Consider the following 22,284-nt stretch of genomic DNA (forward strand, 5'->3'; position numbering starts at 1 on the left):
CGGAGCCAGGCACATCGGTGGTTGATATCATGGGCAACGATGTCCCCAGTCAGGTCGGAGCCAGGCACACCGGTGGTTGATATCATAGGCAATGATGCCCCCAGTCAGGTCGGAGCCAGGCACATCGGTGGTTGATATCATGGGCAACGATGTCCCCAGTCAGGTCGGAGCCAGGCACACTGGTGGTTGATTTCGTGGGAATTGATGCCCCCATGCAGGCACAATGACTCTGGTAAAACATTGTGACTACCAATCCTCATGTTAGTTGATTCTTATGACAAGCATTGGGTGCTGGGCACCTACTCTGATCCAGACAACTCAAGGTTGGAAAGGGAAGAGACACTGTCTCAATGTAGAGAAGGTAGCCAGTAATAGCTAACTTCAGCAAGAATTTGCCTTAAGTTTAACACATACTTTATGATGCTGCCACCTAGTGGTATAACTTCCTTTGTGACCATGCCCCAGATATTAGAGATATTAGATTGGTCTGATGCACAAACGAACATGACTCGAGATGCACCATTTGTCTTGTGCAGGATTAGCATGTAAAGTTTGGAAATCACATGCAGGATATTGTGATAAGAATATAGACACTGTGGTTACACTTGACTGATTATTAGTTTTGTCATTAATTGGTACCAATACACATCTCTTCTGACCATACATACTTCTCTATATGTTTCTACGGTTCATGTTTCTTTTACTGGTGAGTGTATGTTTCCGATCTTGTACTAAGTACCAGCCATCATGTCATCTCGTACAGATAGCAAGACATTCAGTGAATGGTAAACTGTAGGACCCTTCCTCTGGAACAAACTCTCACTTGACAGAAGATCAGCACAAAAACTTTGCACTTCCAAATTCAGATTAAAGACACATCTCTTCAATGAAGCCTTCAAGATGTCAGCATAGGTATTTTGGAAGTGTTCTAGCAGCTTTGTGTACACTGGGTTATAGTGTTATATAAATACATATAAATACACACACATACAAATGGGCGTTCAAAAGGTTCGGTGGCCAAATCTTCCCAGTTGAGGTTTGAGTCTGGAACTTGTTAGGTGCAGAAGGTGTTTGATGATTCAGTTTTGATCGCTGGATACCCGTGATGAACACACATCTCATCACACGTTGCCATACATGATAAAGTTCCTGGGTACCCATCTAGCCTCACATACCAAGATGCTGATGAAAGATTTCAATGCTACCCACTGAAACCTCAAATTCACAATTCATTATCTTCTTTCCCACAGCAGCTATCATTTCATGAGTTGTAACCTCTGACAGTTTTATTGACAGATATTATTGAGGGACTTTCCACCATGTTTAAGGGGCGGTCGGGTAGCGTTCGCTCGTCACGCCGAAGACCCGGGTTCGATTCCCGACATGGGTACAATGTGTGAAGCCCATTTGTGGTGTCCCCCGCCGTGATATTGCTGGAATATTGCTAAAAGCGGCGTAAAATCATACTCACTCACTCACTCACTCACTCCACCATGTTTAAACTCTACTCAATCACATTACTGTTCTGTAACAAGGGTCATCATTCCCCATCATGTTGACCATTTGATCATGTAGACCCTTGCTAAAAAAAACTTCATGACTGCCCTTTTCTCTGACATGCTGAAATCTATTATGGAGACACCCTTGCTTTATATGGTGAACTATTTCTTCTGTGTTATTTGAAATACTACTTTCATATCTGTCAGCATGTACTCAGCATATGACCGACCATCACCTGCTACTGCATGCATATGACTAGCTACTACATGCATATGACTGACCACCACATGCATATGACTGACCATCACCTGCATATGACTGACCACCACATGCATATGACTAGCTACTACATGCATATGACCGACCATCACCTGCTACTACATGCATATGACTGACCATCACCTGCATATGACTGACCACCACATGATTATGACTAGCTACTACATTCATATGACTGACCATCACCTGCATATGACTAGCTACTACATGCATATGACTGGCTACTACATGCATATGACTGGCTACTACATGCACATGACTGACCACCACCTGCATACCACTGGCTACTTCATGCATATGACTGACCATCACCTGCATATGACTAGCTACTACATGCATATGACTGGCTACTACATGCATATGACTGGCCATCACCTACATATGACTGGCTACTACATGCATATGACTGGCTACTACATGCATATGACTGGCTACTACATGCATATGACTGACAATCACATGCATATGACTAGCTACTACATGCATATGACTGGCTACCACATGCATATGACTGGCCATCACCTGCATATGACTGGCTACTACACGCATATGACCGGCTACTACATGCATATGACCGGCTACTTCATGCTTATGACTGGCCACTACATGCATATGACCGGCTACTACATGCTTATGACTGGCCACCACATGCATATGACTAGCAACTACAGGCATATGACTGGCTACTACATGCATATGACTAGCTACTACACACATATGACCGGCTACTACATGCTTATGACTGGCCACTACATGCATATGACCGGCCACCACATGCATATGAATGGCTACTACATGCATATGACAGGCTACTACATGCATGACTGGCCACCACATGCATATGACTGGCCACTTCATGCACATGACTGACCACCACCTGCATACCACTAGCTACTACATGCATATGACTGGCTACTACATGCACATGACTGGCTACTACATGCACATGACTGGCCACCACATGCATATCACTAGCCACTTCATGCACATGACTGACCACCACCTGCATACCACTGGCTACTACATGCATATGACCGGCTACTACATGCATATGACTGGCTACTTCATGCATATGACTGGTTACTACATGCACATGACTGGCCACCACATGCATATGACTGGCCACTTCATGCACATGACTGACCACCACCTGCATACCACCGGCTACTACATGCATATGACTGGCTACTACATGCATAAGACTGGCCTCCACCTGCATATGACTGGCTACTACATGCACATGACTGGCTACTACATGCACATGACCGGCTACTACATGCATATGACTGGCTACTACATGCATATGACTGGCCACCACCTGCAGATGACTGGCTACTACATGCAGATGACCGGCTACTACATGCAGATGACCGGCTACTACATGCAGATGACCGGCTACTACATGCAGATGACCGGCTACTACATGCATATGACTGGCCACTACATGCAGATGACCGGCTACTACATGCAGATGACCGGCTACTACATGCAGATGACTGGCTACTACATGCAGATGACCGGCTACTACATGCAGATGACCGGCTACTACATGCAGATGACCGGCTACTACATGCAGATGACTGGCTACTACATGCATATGACTGGCCACTACATGCAGATGACTGGCTACTACATGCATATGACTGGCCACTACATGCAGATGACCGGCTACTACATGCAGATGACTGGCTACTACATGCAGATGACCGGCTACTACATGCAGATGACTGGCTACTACATGCAGATGACCGGCTACTCGTATAATGAGAGTGAACAGTCTTTCAGTTAGCCACTATTTTTAGTGCTTTGGACATAGCTAGGAAAATCTTTTGTTTTTTATTCATTAATCATGTGACAGTAAATGATCCTTAAATACAAATAATATGTGCAACCCTCCACTCATGCTTATCCGTTTTATTTATGGACATTTTTGTAACAGCAAAACAAAACATCTTCATGACACTGTAGTAGGATGGAACCATATAAAACTCCCAAGAAATCACCACATTCATGTACAAAATAGAACTTGTTGTTAAACCACAAATTTATTCATTTTGTAATCTGCACTTAACAACAAGTGGTACAAGTGTTTCTTGTGTTAAATAGAAAGGTGTCTGTCTCTTCCACATCACCTCACCATTACAAGGTGACTGTTTACATTGTGGACTTAATAAGCCAGGAGCATATTTCATGGCACTTTCAAGTGATAAAATCCTCTTCTGCAAAGAAGGAGAATGTCCCACTTTACTGCTCTAAGTGAGTGAGGACACGGTATCTCTTTCCTTGTGTGTAGCATCTGATTTTGGCATTGCTTGGTACTTGATAAACACAGTAATACGACACGTCACGAGCAGCTTCAGCCAGTCAGGACACAACGGGTTAACAAGGAGCCCTCACAAAACAACCATCAGAAATGATGGTCCATGCCTGACAATCTAGTGGGACAGTTTGTTGGAGTAACTACACTTGGGGTATACTTAACTCAAGACATTTATCTAGGAAGTTTTTCAATCACAATGACAAACACAGGGAATATATGCCTGGTGACTGTGCTGTCTTAAAAATTAAAGTTGTGACATGGCTCTCAAGAACTGGATTTGCTTGGACTTTAGTTTTCTTGGTTGTCACATCCTATTGTCTCATCCTAATATTTTCAGAACAAAAGTTGTTCAATGCAAAGGGAAATCACAAGAGGACACTGTGCCCCATGAATCACTCTCTGTCCCTGTGAGTGGCCATGCTCAGACAGGTCACTTTTGTCGCTGGACAATCACTGCATTCAATAGCTTAGCATCCTCTAGTGTCACCGACTCCTCAGTCAGTTCTTTATTTGGGAAGGTTGTCATCAACACGAAGTTCACCCCCGCATACTGAGGATGGGATCTTACACGAGTCAAGGAAACACACAACAGCAAACATGACAAGACTAACACATTGTAGCTCACCTGGCTGAACCAGAGACATCAGTGGTGGCAGTTACATACTTGTGAAGTGTTTAAAGCTGAATACAGTGATATTGTTAGTCCCTGAAATCATTAAGTGTGGTTGTAGAGGGTAATAAATGCTCTGATCAATTTAAACACTATCTGTTTCACGGGCCTTTCGACATGAATGCAAACCGTCAGTTCTTTGAACATGAGTTCCAGTGCGACCACATGTGATGGTTAGATGGTCCCACATAAAAGACAGGACAAGATCAAAAGCTAATTGCTCTAAGTTAACGAGTTGAAAGTCACACAGAATGGCGCAAGTCATGGCTGTCGAGTTTTAAAATGAAATCTCAAACTGACAAAGCACATGCAATATATGTCTTCTCCAAGCATGGAGAGAATCTAGGAGCTGGGACCCCATCTCTCACAGGCTCATCCATATGTGTTCAGATAATGTTAACAGATCTAGATGGAACTAAATAGCTAAACCAGAGACAGAAAGGATACGATATAATGTAATTTCTAATATCGCTGATCCTATGACTGTGATTAAACTTGGCAACCAGTCTGAAAATAAAATAAAACAATGAGTTAGACATAACCATATTAATCTAAGACAACTAGCTTCACACAAAGGGAGTAACATGCGACACAAGCAGTGTAGAATACCAGAGTGTACTTCAAGCTGTTCAAATACAGGATTACTGCCATCACGTTTCTCATACAATTACAAAAATCTTCAAATGGTAAATGTTTGCCTAATATCATGTTTGGGTAACACAATTCCTAGTGGTTAAAGTGGAACCTTGCCCCATAGAATCCTTACTGGCAGTATGGTCTAATGGCCCCACTTCACTTTATGTATGGACAACACGGTAAATGGATGAGAATGAGGTTTCAACTACACAGTACTGTGGCTCACTTGGTTACACATCATCAATACTTTATGTGGTGTATACACTACGCCCCTCCAGTGAATACATTAAGCTGATATGTCATGTTGTGGAGGCGTGTCTATTTTCAGTTTTCTACGTAAACTGAGCACTCAGTGGTCTGGGCACCTGCTGGATTCCCCCTTGCTGGAACCAGGCTGTCAGGTGAAAAACAGCAACCACATCCCAACAGGGTCACTGAAGACATTATGGTCAAGATGTCAACATGGTCAATGTGGTCCCCATTGTCAACAAATGTAACATATCACATTGTTAAGTTAACATTTTTGTTTTGACAAACCTTGATCCATCTGCGAGTCGGATCTGTATGCTGGTTGTGGGTTTGGAGGTGTCAACTGCAACGGCTGCCTGCTGCGCTGTGTTGTCATTGACTGCGCTTGCCCCTGCTGCTTCAGGTGGCTTTGATGCCAGGTTGGGGACAGGGCTGAAACAGATATCACATGGTACAATACGAAGGGTGTGATATGTGATGAGGTGAAATAGGGTTTAACAGGTGGGTTTAACAGGTGAGGTGAGGTGAAATGGGGTTTAACGTCGCGTACAGGTTATTGCACTTATATAGCGACATGCATGTATGCGTGTGTGTTTGTGTGGCTGCTTGTACTAGTCCGGACTGATGCCGATTTATGGTGCTAGCTCACTGAGATACCATGCCGCAGTTTAACATAAATACCCCACTCAGATGATGCATGTGTCAAGGTGTAGGCAACAGTTGAGTGTGATACATGTGTCAAGGTGTAGGTGACAGTTGAGTGTGATGCATGTGTCAAGGTGTAGGTGACAGTTGAGTGTGATGCATGTGTCAAGGTGTAGGTAACAGTTGAGTGTCATGCATGTGTCAAGGTGTAGGTGACAGTTGAGTGTGATGCATGTGTCAAGGTGTAGGTGATAGTTCAGTGTGATGCATGTGTCAAGGTGTAGGTGACAGTTCAGTGTGATGCATGTGTCAAGGTGTAGGCAACAGTTCAGTATGATGCATGTGTCAAGGTGTAGAGATCAGTTCAGTGTGATGCATGTGTCAAGGAGTAGGTGACAGTTCAGTGTGATGCATGTGTCAAGGTGTAGGTGACAGTTGAGTGTGATGCATGTGTCAAGGTGTAGGCAACAGTTGAGTGTGATGCATGTGTCAAGGTGTAGGCAACAGTTGAGTGTGATGCATGTGTCAAGGTGTAGGCAACAGTTCAGTGTGATGCATGTGTCAAGGTGTAGGTGACAATTGAGTGTGATGCATGTGTCAAGGTGTAGACAACAGTTGAGTGTGATGCATGTGTCAAGGTGTAGGTAACAGTTGAGTGTGATGCATGTGTCAAGGTGTAGGTGACAGTTCAGTGTGATGCATGTGTCAAGGTGTAGGCAACAGTTGAGTGTGATGCATGTGTCAAGGTGTAGGTGATGGTTCAGTGTGATGCATGTGTCAAGGTGTAGGCAACAGTTGAGTGTGATGCATGTGTCAAGGTGTAGGTGACAGTTCAGTGTGATGCATGTGTCAAGGTGTAGGTGACAGTTGAGTGTGATGCATGTGTCAAGTTGTAGGTGACAGTTGAGTGTGATGCATGTGTCAAGGTGTAGGGAACAGTTCAGTGTGATGCATGTGTCAAGGTGTAGGCAACAGTTCAGTGTGATGCATGTGTCAAGGTGTAGGTGACAGTTCAGTGTGATGCATGTGTCAAGGTGTAGGTGACAGTTCAGTGTGATGCATGTGTCAAGGTGTAGGTGACAGTTGAGTGTGATGCATGTGTCAAGGTGTAGGTGACAGTTCAGTGTGATGCATGTGTCAAGGTGTAGGCAACAGTTCAGTGTGATGCATGTGTCAAGGTGTAGGTGACAGTTCAGTGTGATGCATGTGTCAAGGTGTAGGCAACAGTTCAGTGTGATGCATGTGTCAAGGTGTAGGTGACAGTTCAGTGTGATGCATGTGTCAAGGTGTAGGTGACAGTTCAGTGTGATGCATGTGTCAAGGCGTAGGTGACAGTTGAGTGTGATGCATGTGTCAAGGTGTAGGTAGCAGTTCAGTGTGATGCATGTGTCAAGGTGTAGGTGACAGTTGAGTGTGATGCATGTGTCAAGGTGTAGGTGACAGTTCAGTGTGATGCATGTGTCAAGGTGTAGGTGACAGTTCAGTGTGATGCATGTGTCAAGGTGTAGGTAGCAGTTCAGTGTGATGCATGTGTCAAGGCGTAGGTGACAGTTGAGCGTGATGCATGTGTCAAGGTGTAGGTGACAGTTGAGTGTGATGCATGTGTCAAGGTGTAGGTGACAGTTGAGTGTGATGCATGTGTCAAGGTGTAGGTGACAGTTGAGTGTGATGCATGTGTCAAGGTGTAGGTGACAGTTGAGTGTGATGCATGTGTCAAGGCGTAGGTGACAGTTGAATGTGATGCATGTGTCAAGGCGTAGGTGACAGTTGAGTGTGATGCATGTGTCAAGGTGAAGGTGACAGTTGAATGTGATGCATGTGTCAAGGTGTAGGCAACAGTTCAGTGTGATGCATGTGTCAAGGTGTAGGTGACAGTTGAGTGTGATGCATGTGTCAAGGTGTAGGTGACAGTTCAATGTGATGCATGTGTCAAGGCGTAGGTGACAGTTGAGTGTGATGCATGTGTCAAGTTGTAGATGGCAGTTGAGTGTGATGCATGTGTCAAGGTGTAGGTGACAGTTGAGTGTGATACATGTGTCAAGGTGTAGGCAACAGTTCAGTGTGATGCATGTGTCAAGGTGTAGGTGACAGTTCAGTGTGATGCATGTGTCAATGTGTAGGTGACAGTTCAGTGTGATGCATGTGTCAAGGTGTAGGCAACAGTTCAGTGTGATGCATGTGTCAATGTGTAGGTGACAGTTCAGTGTGATGCATGTGTCAAGGTGTAGACATCAGTTCAGTGTGATGCATGTGTCAAGGTGTAGGTAACAGTTGAGTGTGATACATGTGTCAAGGTGTAGGTGACAGTTGAGTGTGATGCATGTGTCAAGGTGTAGGCAACAGTTCAGTGTGATGCATGTGTCAAGGTGTAGGTAACAGTTCAGTGTGATGCATGTGTCAAGGTGTAGGTGGCAGTTCAGTGTGATGCATGTGTCAAGGTGTAGGTAGCAGTTCAGTGTGATGCATGTGTCAAGGCGTAGGTGACAGTTCAGTGTGATGCATGTGTCAAGGTGTAGGTGACAGTTGAGTGTGATGCATGTGTCAAGGTGTAGACAACAGTTCAGTGTTATTTTATAGTAGTGAAGCGACTGATGAGAGATATGCAATGACATCTAAATAGTTTGTCTTGCAAAAAATGTAAAGTTTGCTTTACCTGCCCAGCATCCGCCCTGCTCCTGTGAATGCCCTGACAGGTACTTTAGGCTTGACATACTCTTCATTGCGATGATCTTCCATGTTGAGATTGACTTCTCCACCCTTAGCCAATCGTATGAGTTCTCTTGGCACCTCACTAAACACATACAAAGAAGTCATCCCTGGCCTCTGCCATTTAAATATCATACTTTGATGTGATGTGAGTGAAAGAACAAATGTTAATAAAGACATCTGTTGTCAAAGTTGACTTAAACAGTGTATAGAATCTCAATCTATTAAACATATTATCACCAAAATACTTCCTGAATAACTAAAACAATATTGACTAAACATGCTGAATGATCTGACTGGCAGCTGTGGATGTTATATAAAAACATAAGGGATGAGGAATTACAGGTATCATGGGTACAACACATACGTTGATATGGACTCGGCTGATCATGTTACTCGTTTTCTGCCAGTCAGATCTTGCTCAAATAAAAAGAGCTGTTTAAGTTACAAAATAGCTGTGCTGAGCTTTACTTAAATCTATGTTTCAGTAATATTTGTACTTTCAAATATAGAAATTTAATTGTGATGTTTGGCAAAAACAAAAGTACCCTTTTCCTATTGAATCTAAGAAATCTTTATTTGCAGGGTCGTTGTAATCTCTCCACGGACCGTCATCCATACTAAATCCATTTTTCCACAGTTTCAATACCATATCAACCTGAAACACAATACAATAACTTATTTGTCTGCTGGTAGATCAACTGCAAGTACAAAATTGTACTAAGCATGTTTAGACATCCCTTACTTGAACCCTATATCTGACAAGACACACATGTCCGACATCCTTACTTGAACCCTACATCTGACAAGACACACACATCAGACATCCTTACTTGAACCCTACATCTGACAAGACACATATATCAGACATCCTCACTTGTACCCTATATCTGACAAGACACATACGTCAGACATCCTTACTTTGAACCCTACATCTGACAACACACACACATCAGACATCCTTACTTGAACCCTACATCTGACAAGACACACACATCAGACATCCTTACTTGAACCCTACATCTGACAACACACACACATCAGACATCCTTACTTGAACCCTATATCTGACAAGACACACACATCAGACATCCTTACTTGAACCCTACATCTGACAACACACACACATCAGACATCCTTACTTGAACCCTACATCTGACAACACACACACATCAGACATCCTTACTTGAACCCTACATCTGACAACACACACACATCAGACATCCTTACTTGAACCCTATATCTGACAAGACACACACATCAGACATCCTTACTTGAACCCTACATCTGACAAGACACATATATCAGACATCCTCACTTGTACCCTATATCTGACAAGACACATACGTCAGACATCCTTACTTTGAACCCTACATCTGACAAGACACACACATGTCCGACATCCTTACTTTGAACCCTATATCTGACAACACACACACATCAGACATCCTCACTTGTACCCTACATCTGACAAGACACATACGTCAGACATCCTTACTTTGAACCCTACATCTGACAACACACACACATCAGACATCCTTACTTGAACCCTACATCTGACAAGACACATACGTCAGACATCCTTACTTGAACCCTACATCTGACAAGACACATATATCAGACATCCTCACTTGTACCCTATATCTGACAAGACACATATATCAGACATCCTTACTTGAACCCTACATCTGACAAGACACATATATCAGACATCCTCACTTGTACCCTATATCTGACAAGACACATACGTCAGACATCCTTACTTGAACCCTACATCTGACAAGACACACATATCAGACATCCTCACTTGTACCCTATATCTGACAAGACACATACGTCAGACATCCTTACTTGAACCCTACATCTGACAAGACACATATATCAGACATCCTTACTTGAACCCTACATCTGACAAGACACACATGTCAGACATCCTTACTTGAACCCTATATCTGACAAGACACACATGTCAGACATCCTTACTAGAACCCTACATCTGACAAGACACATACGTCAGACATTCCTTACTTGAACCCTACATCTGACAAGACACATACGTCAGACAATCCTTACTTGAACCCTATATCTGACAACACACGTCAAACATTCCTTACTTGAACCCTACATCTGACAAGACACATACGTCAGACATCCTTACTTGAACCCTACATCTGACAAGACGCATATATCAGACATCCTTACTTGAACCCTACATCTGACAAGACACACACATGTCAGACATCCTTACTTGAACCCTACATCTGACAAGACACATACATCAGACATCCTTACTTGAACCCTACATCTGACAAGACGCATATATCAGACATCCTTACTTGAACCCTACATCTGACAAGACACACATGTCAGACATCCTTTCTTGAACCCTATATCTGACAAGACACACACGTCAAACATTCCTTACTTGAACCCTACATCTGACAAGACACACATGTCAGACATCCTTACTTGAACCCTACATCTGACAAGACACATATATCAGACATCCTTACTTGAACCCTACATCTGACAAGACATATATCAGACATCCTTACTTGAAACCTACATCTGACAAGACACATACATCAGACATCCTTACTTGAACCCTATATCTGACAAGACACATATATCAGACATCCTTACTTGAACCCTATATCTGACAACACACATACAACTAATACTTGGACTCAGTCCAGGTTGTCAATCCAGGTTATCCGAGACTACTGTGCACCTATTACCTGTCTTGATTCTTTCACTTTTGCACCTTGTACTGTATGAGAGGTCCCCTCTGTGTCCCCAAGTCTATATCCAGTACCTCTGAACGATGGACCTGCTTTTTTCCGCTTGTTTTCACTTGCATCAACAACTTCAGCCCCATGTCTATAAAGCAGATGAAACAGCACATACATAAATGCTATATATGCCTCCCCTCAACACTAATACCCTGACAGCTGGAAACTAACTTGACTATGTTTCGGTTTCGGCGGCCTGTAAACCATAGGTCTGGGCAAGGCAACCAGTAACAGAGGAATGATCCCATGCTGTAGAGGTATAACACACAGCTATCACCTCCGGCAGCTCAACTACCTTCAGTATTCTCTATGTCTTCCGTCACTATGCATAACAGGCCTTACACATAGTCATCAGGACTCATATACAGTCAAGTCTCGTTAATCCGACACTCATTATTCCGACAATCAGCTTTATCCGACACTAATGATGGGAACCGATTAAATCAGTGCTATTTAGACCCGTTAATCCGACAGTCTAGCACTCCAACTCTGACACACCTTATTTGCAACGAAATACCGAAATCACTCATTATCATTTAATCCGACACAGTGATCTGCGTACTCCGTTGTCATCTGCCCACGAGTACACAGCCTGTGTTTTGATGTTAGACGAGTTGGCTGGTAGCTGCATATTACAATGGCTGCAGAGATTAACTTGCTTGAAAATAAACAATTAATGAAATTAGTGTTTGTATCGTTATCTATTGTGTAGTTGTCTGATTTTCAATCACGAACGTTGATATTACTTAATTTCGTTTATCCAACATACTCGTTAATCCGACATAATCATATGCAACCAACCATGTCAGATTAACAAGACTTGACTGTATGCAAGACAACTTATCAACTGTAGACATCTCACCAATAAGTATATTTTGGGAATAGGCTTAAGAAACGGATGCTAATATAAGAGATAACTTCATATTTAAAATGTATTGCAGTAGTTTCTTTCACACACAAATATTTGTTGAAGGTAAGTGCATATTAAATGTTTCTTTTCTGAGAACTGACTCTTTTGCAGACTTGAAAAGTGTATCCACCACCTCATCTGGTTCAGATTTCTTCTTTGGCGGGCCCAGTACCTGCTGTCCACTGAAACATAACAGTCAATGACAATCAACCAATGCTACTTGTATCAGTAGGACTGAAAAAACATAAGGCTGTTTGAAACATGACATTAATTCAATTGTAGTAGGCACTTTAAATTTAACTGACATTTCTATACTGATAAGATATACAATCAATGTTCAGACTGTCCATTCCCCCTTAATATCCCCTTATCACCAAGTTTTGTTTGAGACAAGGAAATCCCCATTTGTGCAGAGTTTCATAGCATGTACACCGTCAGGACCCAGTGAACTCAGCCACATGTTGCCAGGCTGTAGATGTCAAGTAGGTCCCAGTGAACTCAGCCACATGTTGCCAGACTGTAGATGTCAAGTAGGTCCCAGTGAACTCAGCCACATGTTGCCAGACTGTAGATGTCAAGTAGGTCCCAGTGAGCTCAGCCACATGTTGCCAGACTGTAGATGTCAAGTAGGTCACTGTGGTATCCCACTGTCCATGTTGCCAGACTGTAGATGTCAAGTAGGTCACTGTGGTCTCCCATTGTGCATGTTGCCAGACTGTAGATGTCAAGTAGGTCACTGTGGTCTCCCATTGTGCATGTTGCCAGACTGTAGATGTCAAGTAGGTCACTGTGGTCTCCAAATGTGCATGTTGCCAGACTGTAGATGTCAAGTAGGTCACTGTGGTCTCCCACTGTGCATGTTGCCAGACTGTAGATGTCAAGTAGGTCACTGTGGTCTCCCATTATGCATGTTGCCAGACTGTAGATGTCAAGTAGGTCACTGTGGTCTCCCATTATACATGTTGCCAGACTGTAGATGTCAAGTAGGTCACTGTGGTCTCCCACTGTCCATGTTGCCAGACTGTAGATGTCAAGTAGGTCACTGTGGTCTCCCATTGTGCATGTTGCCAGACTGTAGATGTCAAGTAGGTCACCTTGTGATGGGCATGTAAGCTTAATGTTGGAGGAAAGCCCGAAGTGATGCATTTTTCAGACATTCACCACTTTGGCGAAACCCACAAGCAGGGTGTGACACCAGGATTTGAACCCACATCATAGGTTTCTGGGGTGCCAAAGGGACACAAATCTGCACAGCGATTTGCGGCACCTTGGACTGGGCCGCCTGTGCCCCCAGGTTAATATGATGGGTGAAGGACATTGAACTTCTGTTACTTGTAACCATGGTAACAAATGAGAAATGACAACGGGAAAAAAACTCTTACCCATGCTCTATACTGAAGCTGACATTGTGAATATGGAAACCAATCTTACCTGCGTTCTGAACCTCCAGCATAGAAGGCTTGACCTTCATCTGAGTCAGAATCTTCCTCCTTGTCCTTCATACTTGAGATTGTAGCAAACCTGAAACATGAGACACTTATCAATGCTTATAGATTCAGATTGTCCTTATAGACTTTCATTACCAATCCTACAGAGGAACTGTTACCTCAGTCTGGTACCCATGTCAGTCCAGGTGCTGTAATTAGTGACATGTTTGAGACATTGTCACTGTGTATTTAGACTAATCATTAACAAGTAGAGTTACAAGTTGAACCTGTGCATATCCAGGCTAGAATAGGTCTTCAGCAACCCATGTTTGTCATAAGAGGGGACTAACAGGATTTGGTGGTCAGACTGGCTGACTTGGTTGATGCATGTCATTGTATCCCAATTGCATTGATCAATGCTCATGATATCAATCACTGGATTGTCTGGTCCAGACTCAATTATTTACAGACCGCTGTCATATAGCTGGAATATTGCTGAGTGCAGCATTAAACAACAAACAAACACAGTTATAAGTTGAAATGTGAAAAACAGTCAGGGGACTAAAAAATATTTTAATCTTTTCACAATCAGTATTTTGCTTAAACAGATACTTCCGTTGCTATCTAATGACCACTTCCACTCAAAGGCCTTCTTAAACCTGTCATAATCCCTTCCCTGCTACACTATGCAGATGTGATTCTACATACTGGTACTGGTACTAGCTACAAGGTTCACCTTGATCCTCCTCCAGACTGTCCCGCACTCTGTGACCTGCCACCACCATCACCACTAGAAGGCGCTGCTGTCTCCTGAATATCTTCATCATCATCAACCTCCACAACCTGAGGCTCAGCATCACCATCTTCATAGAAACTTGCCATTGCAAGCTGAAGAACAATTAACTCTCTATGAATTTGTTTGGTGTGTTTGCCAGGGCAAGTGACAGAATGAAACATCCTGTCTGAGTCCACAACAATCATGACAATAGCATTAGCATTCTATTCCCTCCACAAGTACAAGTTGTTCCAGAAACACACAACAGAAACATACACATGATGATTGATGAGTTGACTCATGAAGGTGCCTATCTGCTCATTTCACAAGTTGATGCATGCAGAGAACAACATTAAGAATCTACAATAAACAAGATAAAAACATAAAATCATTATCATGCTTATAAACATGCGAATGTCAGCTTAAATGTGTTTAGCTATTTATGAGTAGTATGATATTGCTTTCACGGTTCATGTTGTAACTGACTGACAGTAGAACAATGACGTTACTTATTTACAAAGTGATAGTAGGCTTGTTTGCCACTTCACTCGGAGAGAGCAGGAGAACAGTTTCATTCAAAGCCAATAACTTCAAATGATGACACCATATTTACTGATCAATGTACATCCATATCAAGGCAGCAGGAATGGGAAAAGATAATGAATAAGTTGAACCTTCCAACAGGAAAACATTAACACTTCAGTTTCCCTTCTTCAGCCACAGTTGCTATTTTTAGAATGCACTTATACAATGTACAGGAAAAACTTTACTTATCACTGTTTTCAGGTCAAATCAAATGAAAGTAGGGTGGATTCAACATTATCATGTACTTGACATGCATACTTCTTGGGATGTATTACAGGATTACATAACCACAGCGTTGCCAGCACATGTATATTTGCATCTGACACACTATGCATACTGTTTGTATCAGTTTTAGGTCAGAATATATAGGAACAATACATTTGTATATCGCAATCCAAGAAGCAGTTGGACATGTGGAATTAACAAGCCAATCAGCATGGAGCAAAAAATTATAAAGCTCAGTGAGAATTATACTAAAAATAATTTCACTTTTATCTATTGCCTATGGGTAATACTAATAACTGTAATATTGTTTGTCTTTTCCATGAAAAATTCTGAGAAATATGTTAATGCACATGTCGCTTAGAAGACTTGAGATATACTGTAGTTAATTTTTGTATTTTCAGTATCAAATGGGGTGTTGTCACTTTTCAGTCCTTGGTCAAAATAAAAATTGTATACTCTTGGGTAAAATATCCCATCAGAACAGCAAACTTACATTTGTCCAGGGTTGTGATGATATACAACATGTTTTTTATATCACATTTTGTTACATTGACTCCAACTGCTGTTTGACTTTGAATTGCCTACTATGAACAACTCTGAACATGATGTACAGGGACAGCATCGCTAGCATAAGTTTCAGCTCTGCATATCACCACTGAAATCACATCATCACTCTGATTGTCTTTTACTTAACCATGATAACTGAACACGCTGAACATCTTTTGTGAAATTGATAATTCATCTGAAAAGCCTATTTTCCATATCATTTGAATCAAGATTTCACTGACATCATACACAGACAAAGTAAAATATTTGTTAATACTTTTGTGCAGAGTGTATACTTTTTCTTTGTACAGTTTATAACTTTGAGAAAATATGCTGTCAATCAAAATATAGGACTGAATTAAAACATATATTGTTTGGGAACTTGGTGGATAACAACCTCCATGATATCATTCAATGTTCACTTTGACTGTGAGCATGTTACAGCCAGTACAAAATCTGCATCAGCTACTATCTAATCTGAATTTCAGATAGTACCGGGAATGCTGAACTCATAAATCGAGAGATTCTGATGTTGGTACCAGGAGTGCCAAACCGATGGATTACCCGTGAGTGCAGTGAACCATGAATGCATACTGTTTTATGATATAAACAAGTTATTCAGAGTTATTGACTGTTTACAGTTGCAGCTAGTGAGTCTACTCATGATGTGGATGTGTTTACAGATAAAGCTTAAGAAGATCAAAACTATTAAAGAGTTATTGACTGTGTTTACAGTTGCAATGAGTCTACTCATGATTTAGACATGTTTTACAGATAAAGCGCTTGTTTTAGAAGATCAAACACACCGAAAAGCTTTCATATGCCAAATTGTAATAATTGAAATAACATAGATATGAAACTGAGTAAAACTGCATGCTATATGAGTCTTATCTTCCACAATAATACCACCAAAATGGCGAATGCGCAAGTAAGAGTGACTTTAATTGAGAGAGGCGGACAGCTGCTGTACTATGGCAGGTATAAATTTTGTTGTAAAAGCGTACATAATGAAACAAAGCATTCAAAGTAACAAGACCTTCCGATTGTTAGCCCAACAGCCAACCGACTGAGCTACGTCTATACAGTGAAACACAGTGCAAATTTACATAGTCATGCCTACAACATTACGGAACTGAACGAAAAGGGTCGAATAGGTGACGGACACTTCCAAAGGTTACGGGTAGGCATGGTGTCTCGTGACTTTAGTCTACAGACACTTACAAATGATCCCCAAGCCACTTGGCACTCTCGTCCCATTCCGTAATCTACAAGATACCGAGTGGCGAGGAATGATCCGATATGGCGCGAACTAAAAACGGCACCAGGCGTCAGACGTTGAACTTGCGAGTATACATGAATGACATGGTATTATATAATTCCTCGGGTGGATTTTGTGACAGAAAAGTGTGGTAGGGAACACTGTAAGGATGATGTGGATAATAGTAAAGAACGAGGGAGGCATGAGCATGGCTAATGTAGTAATGACGACACAACTGTGAGATTTTGAATCACTACGATTCAGTACTGAAAAAATGTAGCCAGTGAAAGTGGCTTGTGTGAATGTTCCAGGACAGTTTCCAGTAGCCAAAGTATTCAACACAAAACCATTTCATCCTTTTTACTTGACATTTTTGTGTGAAGAATATTAGGAGCCACAATAGAATCTATAAACGGGTAGATCTACCTAACCCTAATGATTGTAAGGGATGATTGATCGTAAAGGGTAACCTACCCTAACACTGGCGACATTTGGATGTGTTCAGCGCTAATAAACTGCATTCTTGTGCACAACTAATGACAACTAATGAAAATTAATGAACCAACAAAAAAATATATGTATAGTAGTTCCCATTTATAACCATTTTAGCCACTTGAATTATGAGGGAAAAAAAATAAAAAAAATAAAAGTGCTTTCATAAACTAGCGCTTGTGATAAAATGCGCCGCCGTAGGCTATATTTAGAAAACAAATATTCAAAACTCTCAACACCGATTGGCGTAAACAATGACATTGCGTGCGGAGATGATAGATCACTGGGAGGACCTTATGCACACTCGATGACCCCCTGACGTCACAGGGCATTGTTTTGCCGGTGTGACTTGCAACAAAATACTACAAAATACTACAAAATTACGACATAGGGTATTGTCACGTGTTTGAAAAGTTTGTGGTACTGTATGCTAAAGGTAGGCCCAATATACCTGTCTCGAGGGATTCCTCGGAAGTAGTTTTAGAACTCAAGATCACAACTTCTTGTGAGAAATGTTCTCTCACATGTCACCTCAAATTATGTTGGATTAATTCGATAAAAGAGATAGCTAACTCAGAACAAACCCTAAGGACCGTAAAGGGGAGATTGATGGATATTAAAGTGGTACCTAAACCTCACGAAGGAAAGGAGATCCAAGGACTAAGGATAAAGTTAGGGGTAACCTACCCCAACCACAAAGAATCGACGAGGCAATATGCAGAGAGGTACAACCGGCAGTCTGATCAATATTAGCGCTATGAGGTGCGCCCGGTAATCTGTAATTTTGCAATGTCTTTCTCTAATTTTGTTTTTGTCCTACGAAGGGGAGTAAAATACCGTATTAACTAAAGACCTGTCCAGAACTATGTCTAGTAGAAAGGGTTTGCATGTGCCAAGACTCGTGGAGTTGTGCGTGTTTCTACATCGAGGTACAAGAAAAGAAGAACTACATAGAACAGGTTGAAAATGCAATTTTATACTGTTTGAGCGTTACCTCTAGATTCCATGCAGCCGATTCAAGATGGAATCTTGCTCTATCGACATCGATACCAGTTACACCAACGAATTGGTCAATGAGTTCTTGTTTGTCAGCCATGTTGGAATGATTGAGCAACAAAAGTAATGCTCGATATCCCATTCATGCTCGACATATCTGTGACTGGTTAAATGAAATCCTACAAACGTGCCTTCCACAGGAGAGTTCCATTACAGCATATTTACTTCCCTTGGTTGTGTTTGCACAATTGTTTCCTTTTTGGATCACAGGTTCCTGACAAAGTTCACATTTCTATATACTATATTCATGTACTGACAAATTATTATTATTATTATTATTATTATTATTATTATTATTTACATGGTCCTGTGCGTAGCCTCGTCACGCCGACGGACTCACATGGTTACACAATGTGTGACGGCCTTTTCTGGTGTCCCCCGTCGTGTTATTGCTGGAATACTGCTAACAGCGGCGTTAAAAATACTACCTCACTCACACATGCATAAGGGCAGCCTGAGGCATGACGTTCCAATCTCGGATGAGAGCTCTTTGCAGAGCCCCAAGATCATATGGCACTGGGCGCCCAAACTCATCCCAGGGGTTTTCAAACGGGCTTAAGGCATGAGGACATCATTGTCGTGAAGGAAGCATAGTCCTCGTGAATGGTAACACAACTGCGACCAATATCTCATTTTTGGAACACTGTGCTTTTTGTTTCCTACAAAAAACTTGCAATGTCCTTGTATACTACCACCCAATACCATCATGGAGCCGCCAAGAAATCAATGATGCGCTGCCACAGCATCCTCCTCAAAACAACACTAAATTTACTCCCATCTGATAACAAAACCAGTGATCACTGGCGTTGATTCAACCGCTGCTGACATCGTCATCACAGCAAACACACTTAATAAAACGCCACTGACGTGGTATCGGTGGTGAACAAAATAATGGACATCGACAACAGTGACCAGCAGAAAGAACCTGCTTCTAATGCAGGCCGTGCCGTCATTCCTTTAAAATGACGTGACGCCAGAAACCTGCTACACAGGAGACGATTATCAAGGTACTAATGCAGCCTGTGTTGTGGCGAGGTCTTTGAGCCCATGCAACAGCATCAGTACCGGTGGTGTGTGGACTGTGGACTTTGAGTGACGTTAAAGCCTCTTGCCACCTGACGTTGACTGTATCACCCGTTTGGAGCATCTCAGTAGTTGTGTCACATTTGTCATTACTCAGGAATCGACACATCGTTTCAGTTTTCATCTGCAACTGTTAATGAGGTTGGGAAGATTGTGTCCACAACTCGAGGTGCACGTATAGATATTTAATGGCGCTTGGTTGTTTAACATTTGTGCTAATATTTGGCCTGTTTACCTGCTCCTGTGTCATATATCCTTGATCGCATATTGTTGTCATTAATAATGTCGAAAACGTTCACCGTCAATTCATTTCTAGTTTTGGACCATGTATATCCATATGGAAGACCCTTTAATACTTGCGTTGAGAATAGTTTGGATCGGCAAATGTTTAATAGTATATGGCGATCCAAAAACATAAACTGAACTTTATTAGCATTCATGAAATAAAAATGAAAATTTGGTTCATAGGACAAGGAACCGTGTCTGGTGCCCATTTCTAAACTATGGTTTTAAACGTTGGAATGTGTGTCAAGTGTGACAAGGCACCACAAACTGATAGATTGATATGATGTATAATAAAATATGAGTTTGTGTTGGAACGACCTGCAAATAGCACTAAATTGGCCGAATGAATCTCACACCTGGGGAAAAACGGAATCGCATAATTGCTAAAATTATTCCTAAACATGCACGTGTTAGTGATTATGAATCATTACATACGTATTGTATAGTATAAATGTATATACATGTATCTTTAAATAAGTTTTGCAATCAACACACTACTCCCTGGCGTGGCAGCGAGACTCATGGGGACGTTTGCTCCGCGGGTGTATTCCAGCTTACAGTATATAGCAATCACAGTGGCTGTATGATTTATTTATGTATGGTCGTTTAAGAATATTTGTTTGCTGTCTGACGCCGCAGTCATAAAAATTCCAGCGGCCTGTTGACACAGAGTCAACCAAATCACCGAGCCCCACCATCCGATCAAAAAAAAAAATCGTGTCATAAACGGCCATAATAGGTTGTTGGGGACCTTCTCTAGTCTGTTAATAAAACGTAAGTGTTTGAATCGGCATGAAATTTAAGTATTGTGTGCATGTTCATGTGAATAATGTATTTCCTTCTTTGTCTAATAGGGCGATGGGGTAGTCTAGTGGTTAAAGCGTTCGCTCGTCATGCCGAAGGCCCGGGTTCGATTCCCCACATGAATAGAATGTGTGAAGCCCATTTCTGGTGTACCCCCGACGTGATATTGCTGGAATATAATATTACCAATTTGACGATGGCCTGGGAACTATCCATGGAAATCCGGTATAGGCTAGGTTTATTAATTACAGGCCGGAATAGCTGTATTGGTGCACTCGTGTTTATAATTCATTACCTCGTTGTTTGTTGCCGAATTCGGCGTAAAACGCATTTACTCACTAATGCAGCATGGGAACGGTATAGTACAATATATTTCGTTGAAACTTTATGAAACATGTGGTGATTGCACCATGTAGTCTCTTAGGGAGCGGACTTGGCTCAGTCTGGATTCCGCTGTCTAACACCCACCCTCAGCTACCGTGATTGATTTGCCGGCCGGCGCAACCGAGCGTGACAAGAGACTGGGCTACCGTTAAGGACAGCGGGAATAAACTTTGAGGCAATATCTGAAGATTTCGATATTACAAAGGGCACAATGTTTATTAATAATAGTTTGATTGAAAGAAGTATTCCCGCAGTGAAAGTGTTCATATTTCTGATTGTATTTGTGACAAGCCGACTGAGATTGATTTGGATCACATTTCTGTATTTCATAGGTTGGAATTTACTGATTTCATTTAAAAACTAGAAAGTTTTTTGAAAGTAATTATTACTAATAACATTATGTAGACGTACTGTATTAACTTTTATCATGTTTGCACTAAAGGAAAAATGGACTGCACATTATCTATGTACAATAGAAATACTTAGATTAATCAAATGTACGTAACGATGTAACACGGGGGAAAAGGTGTTATTAATTCTTTATCGGATACGAAATAACCAAGAGTTCGTACATGAAAATGAATACTACGACAGAGCCACTGCGACCCAGCAAACGCGCTGGTTCAAGTATCACTACTCGAACACAAAAACGTGTGC

General features: G+C 41.8%; 2 protein-coding genes across 2 annotated transcripts; one reads left to right on the forward strand and one right to left on the reverse strand.

Moving 5' to 3' along the window:
* The first annotated feature begins 2,683 nt into the window (after positions 1-2,683).
* Positions 2,684-3,568, forward strand: LOC124130670. Its single transcript, XM_046493737.2, has one exon. It carries the CDS (start codon positions 2,684-2,686, stop codon positions 3,566-3,568), a length of 885 nt encoding a protein of 294 aa, XP_046349693.2.
* A 110-nt stretch (positions 3,569-3,678) lies between these two features.
* Positions 3,679-19,167, reverse strand: LOC124142949 (NSFL1 cofactor p47-like). Its single transcript, XM_046511716.1, has 10 exons — positions 19,010-19,167; positions 14,871-15,022; positions 14,139-14,228; positions 12,809-12,889; positions 11,744-11,885; positions 9,554-9,663; positions 8,953-9,090; positions 5,943-6,086; positions 5,217-5,276; positions 3,679-4,662 (listed from the first exon to the last, which is right to left on the reverse strand). The coding sequence occupies exons 1-10, from the start codon at positions 19,151-19,153 to the stop codon at positions 4,530-4,532; spliced, it is 1,194 nt and encodes a 397-aa protein (XP_046367672.1). The 5' UTR covers positions 19,154-19,167; the 3' UTR covers positions 3,679-4,529.
* Between the last annotated feature and the right edge of the window lie 3,117 nt (positions 19,168-22,284).

Source organism: Haliotis rufescens, unplaced genomic scaffold (assembly GCF_023055435.1).
Source record: "Haliotis rufescens isolate VD_foot unplaced genomic scaffold, xgHalRufe1.0.p SCAF_6, whole genome shotgun sequence".
Taxonomy (NCBI): Eukaryota; Metazoa; Mollusca; class Gastropoda; order Lepetellida; family Haliotidae; genus Haliotis; species Haliotis rufescens.